Source organism: Cyprinodon tularosa, unplaced genomic scaffold (genome assembly GCF_016077235.1).
Source record: "Cyprinodon tularosa strain WSP-4 unplaced genomic scaffold, ASM1607723v1 ctg121, whole genome shotgun sequence".
In the NCBI taxonomy this organism is placed as follows: domain Eukaryota; kingdom Metazoa; phylum Chordata; class Actinopteri; order Cyprinodontiformes; family Cyprinodontidae; genus Cyprinodon; species Cyprinodon tularosa.
Genome location: NW_024038015.1, coordinates 401,405 through 411,629, shown reverse-complemented (window position 1 = coordinate 411,629; position 10,225 = coordinate 401,405). Strand labels below are relative to the sequence as shown.

The following is a 10,225-nucleotide window of genomic DNA, read 5'->3' as shown; positions in this document are numbered from 1 at the left end:
GCATCCATTTCCCTCCAATTTAAAAATGTGCAATACTTTTGCAAGATATTGTACATAACTGACTGCATTAACCAACTTTACATTCAACTTTACTGGCAAGTTTGCGGATTTAGGACACTGGTTCATTTAAATATCTCCTTTAAAAAGTTTTTTGCAATATGGGAAATTGATCCACATGCCACCGCAGCATCAAAAACAAGCAGTACTGTGCAAACATTTTTATTTTTACCAACCTGAAAGCAGACCAGAAGTTGTCTCTGAAAACACTTGTTTGGCTTTCTAAAGACCATTATTTCCCTTTAACCCTTGACTTTCAGTCAAGTGTTTCATGATTTTTAGGCCTAACCCTGACTATCCTTTGAGTTAATCAGATATACTATTTCAACCTGGAGAGACTCACAGAAAAGAAGATTTTATTCACATGAAGGAAACAAGTTCTTTGGCGCTCAGACCCCGGCAGAATACATGATGCTGTAAGTCGACATGATAGTTGATGAACAACTTAGGAGGAGGATTGGTGTAGTCTGGTAGTAGAATTAGGTGGAGGATGAGTTGGTCTAACAATAGTCTAAGGCAATTGAAGTGTATTTGTATAGCATAATTCAGTAAAAAGAAATTTCAAAGTAATAAATAATAAAATACAAGAAAAATTAAAGTAGAATAAAAGCAAATAAAGATAAAAGATGATAAAAGCAAGAATTAAAATAAAAAAAAAAGGTTGGACCATAACCTTAAACTAATAATACCTCAATTAATAGTTTACTTCATTAGCAGTTTTAAACGAATGTGTTTTTGACTTTGACTTAAAAGAACTCAGGTTTCCAGGACTTTTACATCTTCTGGTAATTTGTTCCAGATAAGTGGAGCATATAAACTAAATGCTGCTTCTCCATGTTTGATTGGGCTGTAGAGAGTATGCATGAACTAGAAGACCTAAGTAGTCTGGGAGGTTGATACACTAACAACAGTTCCGTTATTGATTTATATGCTGATCCATTTAATGATTTATAGGCTAACAGAAGGATTTTAAAGTCTATTCTCTGAGATACAGGGAGCCAGTGTAAGGGTTTCAGGGTTTCATCAGCGAGGCTGATGAACTCTACTTTCTTAGTTCTAGTTAGAACAAGGGCAGCAGCGTTTTGAATCAGCTGCAGCTATCTCATGGACTTTTGTGTCAATTTTATGAAGACACTGTTGCAGTAATCGATTCTACTAAAGATAAGTGCATGGATGAGTTTTTTAGATCCTTTTTTGATATTAATCCTTTAATTCTGGAAATGTTCTTTAGGTGATAAAAGGCTGATTTAGTAACTGCCTTTATGTGCCTCTGAAGGTTCAGATCTAACACCAAGATTTCAGCCATAATCACGTTTCTAGCTGTGGTAGCTGAAGCTGTTAGCTACAGACTGGAGTCAAAGATTCAACAACTTCTCTGGAAACGTGAGTCAGCAACCAAATTCTCCTCTTCAAATTCAAGAACCAAATTTCCTATTGAGCCTGAACTAACCACTGTGTCTTCCCCTCACTTTTCAGTTCTGGTTGAGCAGTGTTCAGAGCAACACTTGATTCAGCATTATCTCTTCAATAAACCTGTTAAACCTTTCCCCTGGTCTCTCTGAATTGGTTTCTCTGCATGTGGGTCCGAGCTCTTGATAAAACCATGACAGAAATGAATACAAAATGTGATCAATTGACCTTATAATAGCTTAGGCCATGCTTCTAGAGTTTGGGTTTGTGCATTTTGAAAGACTGACACTTGAGACTTTAAATCTCCTTTATCCTTCACAAGTGGATTTTTATTTTGAAAAAAAAAAGGATAAATAAATAAAAAGATTGTTTTGCGAAAAGCATTGTAATGAATCAAATGAGGACATTAATGAAAAAGCAGCAAAAGTCTACTACAAGTGTTCAAACCTTCAGAAAATATGGAAACTATTGATCAAGACTATTTAAAGAAAATGTCATTCCCTCTTAAAATACAAAGAAAGTAGGAGAGGTATTGAACATTTGCACAACATTATTTCTTTATACGTTTATGATGCAATTATAAATTTGCTTGAGTTTTGGCATCTTGATTTAAAAAAGGAGAAGCCAAACAAATAGGAATCAAACAGCATCTTAACTTTAAGTGAAAACAATATTTTTTGCATCTAAAATGATATCAACAGTTTAAAGAACACACAAATAGAAACTAAATAAATCTTACATCGTATTTAGGCTTTGCTAAAACTATTGTGTAAATATTACTTATTCTACTTTCTAGTACAAAGTATTTGCAAGTTGCAGTCCCCCTTCCCCCTCTGAATCTGAAATATATTAACTTCAACTTTCTCTTGAGAAAGAATGCTCAAGGTTTTGACCTTCCTCCTACAACAGCGGTTTGGACAAAGCCAAGCATTGTCCCACCTCTGCAGGACACCACAGTCTTTATGCTGTCAAATCCCCTCCAGTCATCGACTCAGCCCCCCAGATTACCCACCATGGCCCATATTCATTCAGCTGTGACAAAGTGACTCATGTCTATGTGTCATAATGTAATCATGTGCAGGAGGTTCCACGTTGTGTGGAGCCCTAATAAGAAGGCTAGTTATGTCTCTACACATGAAAAACTGAGTGAATACTAAGTCATCTGATCTCTACTTGAAGGAAATTAAGGTACTTTTTCCAGAGGAAAAAAAGGTTTTAGCTCAATAGTTTGGATGTGTGGTGACTTTAATGGTATTAGTAGGATTTGCCTCTAAACGAGCATAAAAGTCAAGAAAAGCTTTAGCTGTGTGAGCCAAAAGGAGGTTTTAACATTCCATATAAAATTAGTTGGGATTTGGTGAAAAATATTGTCCAAGTCTGGAGACTGTATCTAAAGGTATTCCTAGTAGATACATGAAACTATGCATTATATTTATTTCTCTGTTTTTTTTTTTTATTATTGTATTTGTTTTTGTATATTTAGCATTGTTGTTGCTGTATAAAATGTGGCAAAAACATTTAGATTTATCAAAGAAAACAATGACAATAAAGCTTCTCCTTTGATTGTTCTGCAGTTCTAATATACTGGAGGTTTCTACTGTAGGACTGAAGATAAGTAGATCTCAGCCGTTTCTATCTTTCTTGGTGTTACAATTTCTTTCACTGAAACACTTTCAAACTGTTCTTAACTGCTGCAGATAAAACACTGAATTACTGTGAAAAAGATTTCTTAAACACCTAACATTTTCTAGTTTCAACTCTGAGAAAAACAGAGAAAAGCCATTTTATAGCAATTTATGTACACAGCTGGGACTGTTTTCAGTTGCCTGCCCGAGCACTGTCTGTGTGTGTTGGTGTGTCCATGGAGATGATCCTTCCTCTGCTTCTGTGGAATGTTTGCAATGTGCGCAAAGAAGCAGGAGATCAGCACAACTACCTGGGGTCTGTGCCTGGGCATGCCTAGATCCCCTGGTAGTGAGTCTACAATTAGGGTTGTTCTGAAAACAAGCATGTCAAAATAAAAGAGCAGAAAGCTGACATTTAGAAAGTTAAGGCTTGGAGAAAGTCTGCAACCTGCAGAATAACCTACTGAGAGTGGCATAGGCTAAAAGGAAAAAAAAAAAATCTTGAGTGCATACAGATTTGTTGCTATTGGGTGGAAAAGGGAGGTTGAAGAGAAACAGACAGGAAAAATGAAAGAAGAACATATGTGAACAGTTAGAGTAGTTTGAAAACCTCTTTGATTTCTCTCCATTAGTGATTGCCGCTGGCATGGTCCCCCTGGTTAAAAGGGCTCTCATGTGCAGAGGACTCCACAAAAAGGCTAATTAGGAAAATGAGACCCTCATTCTGTCTTTAATTTAGAAATGAAGTTGACAATGGTGTTTATTAAGAAGACAGATGCATTGGAGAAAAGGATTTGAAGTTTATGAAAGACAGGGCATGGGAAAAACCACTAGAAAAGAAGGATCAGGAGTGTGGTTTCGACATGCAGACCTCTGCTATGTATTGTCTTTAATCTCTGGGGTCTGCAGCTTGCTAACAAATCTCTGCAGAGCATAAACAGACATGCTTACATCACCAAACCCAGCTGCAAGTGCAGCCTTTGCAAAATTCCAGCTGAGATACAAATATTCACATATATATCCCCTTTACCCAGCTCATTAACATGACCTGCTTTCGCCCGTATTACAGTCAGTGCACATATTGATCCCTGAGTCCCTTTTGTAGCTGAGGTCCAGTCTGCAAAAGAAAGGGGAAAAAAATCCAGCTGCACCTGCATATATTTCTGTAGTGGAACATGCAAGAATCCCGAACAAAAATGCAGCAAGTACAAAAAATAAATAAATAAGCAGGAATAATTAGACCCAAATTGAGTCTTAAAGGGACTATTGAAAGAAATATAGGAGAAATGGAGAAGTTATGCACTTCCTAAATTATTTTTTAAAATACTACAACTGCTTTGCACGGATCTTCTTTAATAGCCACTTTTACTAAAAACTTTAAGCATAAAAAAAGGAAGTTGTAGTTAGGGATCTATAAAACCAATTTTAAAAACTTCCCATAGGGAAAGTTGTCTTCCTTAGCTCAGCACTTTAATTTTGATGAAAAGAGGGGATTACAGAGATTCTTGTTGTAGCATGCCTGTTGCTGACAGTCTAACTTTTGGGAAAAACTGCCTGCATGATACTCCAAAGGTGAAATATGAGTGGCATAACACACACACTAAAGAGGCTTCAACTCAACACCCCTTCAGCCCAACCACAAAACAAATCAACGCTGTATTTAATGCCTTTGGATACATCCTGTGTACAAATAACACAGTTTAAATTAAGTTTAGTGTATTTAAAAAAAAGACAAGATTTTGGAATGTTACAATGTACATTACATCCATTTCGCATTAAAACTTTTTTGCAGGACAATATTTTCAATATACATAGCAAATGCACAATAGATACAACACACCTGTGAGTTTTAAGGCTGAATATCAAAACACATTGACAACAGTGCAGGTGCTATCTATTAAAGTGTGCAAATTACTGTCTATAAAAAGTGATCTAGATGCCAACAGAAATTACTGAAGAAGCAACATAGGTTAAGGCTTAGGAGTAGGCATATGTTACTTGATATTTAAACAGAAGGCAAAACTTTAAACACACAATAAAGGGATTATTCAAGAGGAGGATAATAATCCACGTCCAAAAAGTAATTAAACAGGTTAGTTTCAATCATCCTGCTCCCTTAACCAGGTGATTATTCTCCAGTCTGTGTTTTGGAGCTGATAGAAACTAATCTCTGTGTCTGCTTTTTACTTTCTGAACCTGGATTATCCATCTATGAATAGTTCTAATTTTTAGTTAAAAATGGTCTTGAGCTATTAATGATTGGAGCTGAAGAAGCTCCCAAATATAGTCAAATAGAAACCCAAACAAAAAGTGGGCTAATACTGTCTTGAAATTGTGACTCTGATAGGAAAATCGGCATGTTCTATCCTGTGTACACATTTCAAAGGGAAGTTCTTTGGAAATGTACAACCACCTACCTCCATTTCTGGTGAAAAACTGCCATATACAGACATGAATCCAATGTTTATAAAAGGACCTTTGCATAAACTCACTTTTGAGAATGGCATTTAAAAAACAAACAAAAAAACAGTAGGAGTCAATTTAGCAATTGGTTCTTATCTAAATAGCCATTAGCTTCAGATTTGGGAGAAAACGAATTCCTATTTTTGTAAAGTTAAGACAATATAAAAGTTATCAGGTGCTTATAAGCTATGAACAGAGATTTCCCTTAAATGACTGTATTATGGTACCCTAGTCACAAACAGGTGTACAGCATATACTCTTTACATTTATCCATTCAGATTTGCAAATGTTCAGCAAATTAATAAAAATAAATAACTTAAAGTGGGCATACTATCTCCTCTTTGGGAGGCATTTAAGTGAACGGGAAGCATAACAACAATTCTAAAACTTATATATTTTATATATATATATATATATATATATATATATATATATATATATATATATATATATATATATATATATATATATGAAATAGGCAAAACATTCTATTCACAAGAGGTAGTTCAGTTATTCATATCAATATTTTTTTAAACAGGCATCAGTTTTGCAAAGCTCATTTTACAGTGCAAACAACAAACTACGGCATTCCATTAGTGCCAAACAGTTGCTTACCATTTCCTACCATTTCTACAGTAAAGAAATTATTTTAAGCTCAACATTTAATGTCAGAACACAATAACTGTCTGTGGAAAACTAACCAGAATACCACATTTGTCATTTTATCCAGTTCATTGCAAAACTGCATTTAAATTATATTAATGAATGGAAGAAAAAACAATATCAAAACAAACTATCTTTAAAACACCCCATGTCATACAGCTTTAGAATAAATTCCTGCTCATAAGGATACAAAAAATATTCTATCTGATCATAAATTACACCTTTTCATACCTTTATTCCCATCTGCCTTTTGTCTTATACATATATAATTACTTTTAAAACAAAAGTAACACAAAAACCCTCATTGTTAACGCCAACCGAAGTTGATTTTAGACAATATGCTGCCTGACACCTTCAGACTTCTGTAAAGTTGTATTAAAGTCTTTAACACAATGACAGCCTAACCTTTTTTTCCCCCCACATAAGTCAACAATAGTATGAATAATCAACATATTCTCATTATCAGTGCGTATGAAATCGTACGAAAAGTTATGCACACTATTTCGTACGTTTTTCCTCAAAAAACCACATCAGTGCGCATGCGCTGGCAGACAGGAAAAAAAAAGCAGATCCGCGGATGGACGTAAAACTGGGAAAAACAGTGCAATCATCACTTATTCATGTCTCTAACTACTTTGCTTGCTGTTTTATATCTTAGGGTTAGGGTCAGGGTTAGGGCTAATTGTAATTTATATTCTATATTGGTGAATGGTGCGTCAGATGAGCATGCGCATGTGGCAAAAAAAAAAGTCCAAAACGTACGAAATTACAGTGCATAACTTTTCGTAGGATTTCATACGCACTCATAATGAGAATAGGTTGGAATAATTGAGGTAATTTTTGTTCATTTTCAAAAAAAATTGGAAAACCTAAATTAAGGTGATCTCCCAAAAATAACATTTTAAAAATTGCTTTAAAAAAGTAATAAAAAAAAAGAAGGCTTTCAAATCGCCCTCTCTAGTATGTTTTCTGACAGTTTTCAACTTTTATTGTGTCCTGACTCAAATGTTTGAGAAGCACCATTACTTGGCATCAATGGCTTGCCATACAGATCTATCGCCAGTGCGCTCTGATTGTTCACATCTGTCTGTATTTTCCCTTGCAGTGGAGGATGTGTTTGTACAGTCGGTCTATCCTGTCCTGGAGAACAGCAGCGTGTTCGTCTGACAGAAACCCCAGTTCTCGAGACAAAGGCTCGCTGTCCCTATAAAGCTCCAGCAGCCTCCACCGAGAGTCCCTGCGCCTGTGCAGCTCCGCCACGCGCTGCGTGGTCCTTTTCCTAAACACGCACACGGAGCTCAGGACTGAATGGTGATATTTCTCCCACAGGTTCAACACCCGAAAGCCGTGCACAAGCCCGGCCTCATTGTCTATGAACACCAGATCTCCGTGCGGCGTTCTCAGCAGATTATTCGTGTCCCTCTCCATCACATGCGGATCCCACTGCAGGCTGAACAGATTGCTGACCAGTCTGTCGAAGTTGGCAGTCAGGTAGTCGAACACGATCAGGTCGCTCCACTGCATCAGCTCCAGCAGCTCCGCTGTGGTTTGGTTCTCCAGCCGCTTTAGCGCAGGATTCAGCCCGACGCTCTGTTGTCTGAGGGGCGCAGGTGTGACCACTCCCGTCAGGTTGGAGATCCACTCTGTGAGAGACACAACGGCTCCATCGCTCCACTGCAAATGGCTCATCCGCGTCCTCACAGCTGCCCATTGCGCGCTGTCGCCGTTCAGCTGTGACAGAATGAGCGGAGGCAGATTGGTGATGCCCAGCAAACCGGCCAGGTAGTATGTCAGAGTTTCTCCCTGCACCTGGTCCGCGTTGATCCCGTAGCGCACACACGCTTTAGTCCCATCTGCAAACGTGGCCAGCTGATTGGACACCCTGCCGCATCCAGGCTCCAGCTTTATAACCGCGGATGTCCTTGCCTTGTTTCTCCAAGCCTCTGCGTATCCCTCAGTGAATCTTACAGGGAGGAGGTCTTCCAGCCAGTCGCTCCAGAATATCCCATCATCGACTGGGGAGCCTAACTTGACCGGAGCCTCCCTTTGCGCTGACCTCTTGTTCCCATTAACATGATAATCACGGGTTCCCACAAAGGCAGATGGGTAGCTGAGGTTTTGAACCTTCTGCCTTTGTGCAGCTGGAACGGCAAGCAGCGCTCGGAAAGTTTTAGCAGAAAGGTCCTCTGAAGGACCTTGCTGAAAGGACTCCTGGCTCGGTCCTGAGAAGCGTCGCTTGTGTCTCTCCAAGCGATTCTCCAGTGCGCTCCAGACGTAGAAAACACTTGAGAGGGCGCACAATAAGAGCAAAGCGAACAAGTTTGCTGAGAGAGCCCTCATGGTTGTCCCTTGGGGTCGGAATCCAGCAGAAATGAAGCAGCTCTGCAGGAGAGATGCAGCTGTGTTCAGCCCACAGTGGAGCTGGTGCGGTTCTGCGCGGTGCGCTCCGCGTCCCGGACAGCCTCGACGCACCGCTGAGCGCAGGATGACTGCTGGGGATCAGGCGGAGATCTCCGGGTCTGCGCGAATCTCCTCTCCCGCCCTGTTCAAGGGACTTCAGGAATCAGTCAAAAAAAAAAAAAAAAGGACAGAAAAAAAAGCGAGAGCGGCGGATGTAATGTTAGATGTTCGCTGTTAAAGCCCCCTGGCGTCGCGAGGGCTCTCAGCCTGTGAATCATAAGGCTCTCTCCCGCTCATCTCATCCTTCCTCTCCGCCGGGCGCTGACTGAGGGTTTGATTTGTGATGGTGTAGAAACGCCGAGAGACACTAGGCGGTGAGGCACGTGACAACAGCCTGAGGTGGTGGGCGGATCGTGGGAAGGAGGGCTCAGAGAGGAGCGAGGCAAGTGCACCGCGTTTTATACTGTGCATAGTAAAGGTAAATATGCATCTACTATAACATTTAATAGTAAATGCATTCATCTTTGCAGTCATTCACCCCATTTTTTAAGCAAGTTATAGGCCCACATTCCTTAAAAATGAAAACATTGATAAGTTAGAGCAGAATGAGGTTAAGAGGTCTGGAATAAGCCTGAGCAGTTCTAATGTGTGAAGGTTACCTTTGCTATACCTTATGCAATTAGCTGAAACGATTAATTTTACATTTTGGTGGTGTTTTATATTACTATACTATATCAATATAGGCTGATTTCCTTTGACTTTCATGTGTTTTTTTTTTCCATTCATGCAGCACTTTTCATAACAAATATGTTGTAAACAATTGCATATCAATTTTCCATAAGTAGGTGATGGTGATTTGTTCGATTCTTTTTAAGCTGCACACTGGAAAAAAGCCCAAAATCTAGATAAGTCATTTTTTTCTTAAAATAAGTGCATTTGTTCTTGAGGAGATAAAAGAGACATTTTGCCAATGGAACAAGACAATTTACATTTAAAATAAAGAAAACACAATTGCATTGTTTTATTTCAAGTGCATATTATTGAATTATCTTATTTTAAGAGTAAAAATACTATTTCCATTGGCAAATCATCGTATTTACCTACTCAAGGTAAGGATAAATACACTTAATTTAAGACATTTTTACTCATATTTAGATCGTTTTTGCAGTGCAATGCTTAATTTTCCTTAGATATGTTTTATTTCATTGTTTAGATTTTGCCAAATAAAGAAAAAGCAAATTTAAAATATACTTTTATTTCTGTATTTTGACAAAGACCAAAATATTTTAAAAAATTATTTGCTTTCCCACTTAAATTTGATATTTGCAGTAGGGCTAATTACTCTTTAAACTTGGCAGCGTTTTCAGGTGTTCATTGTAAACAAGCTGCCAGCTTCTCATTTTAAACTTGTAAAGGGGGACCTTTACATTGTAATATGTTCTTTTTGATTTTGTATCCAGATCATGCATTCATTTATTTATGCATTTCCCCATAAACCCAATCACATTTGTAATGATGACCCAAAGAATTATGAAAATACTGTTAAGTCAATTTACTAATATCTGCAAATTATACCTAAAGCCATGTTTAAAAAGTACAATAATTAG

At 38.1% G+C, this 10,225-nt stretch overlaps 1 protein-coding gene across 1 annotated transcript; it reads right to left on the bottom strand.

Moving 5' to 3' along the window:
• Nucleotides 1-7,233: 7,233 nt before the first annotated feature.
• On the bottom strand, nt 7,234-8,967 carry fjx1 (four-jointed box kinase 1). Its single transcript, XM_038275369.1, has one exon. It carries the CDS (start codon nt 8,556-8,558, stop codon nt 7,296-7,298), a length of 1,263 nt encoding a protein of 420 aa, XP_038131297.1. The 5' UTR covers nt 8,559-8,967; the 3' UTR covers nt 7,234-7,295.
• Between the last annotated feature and the right edge of the window lie 1,258 nt (nt 8,968-10,225).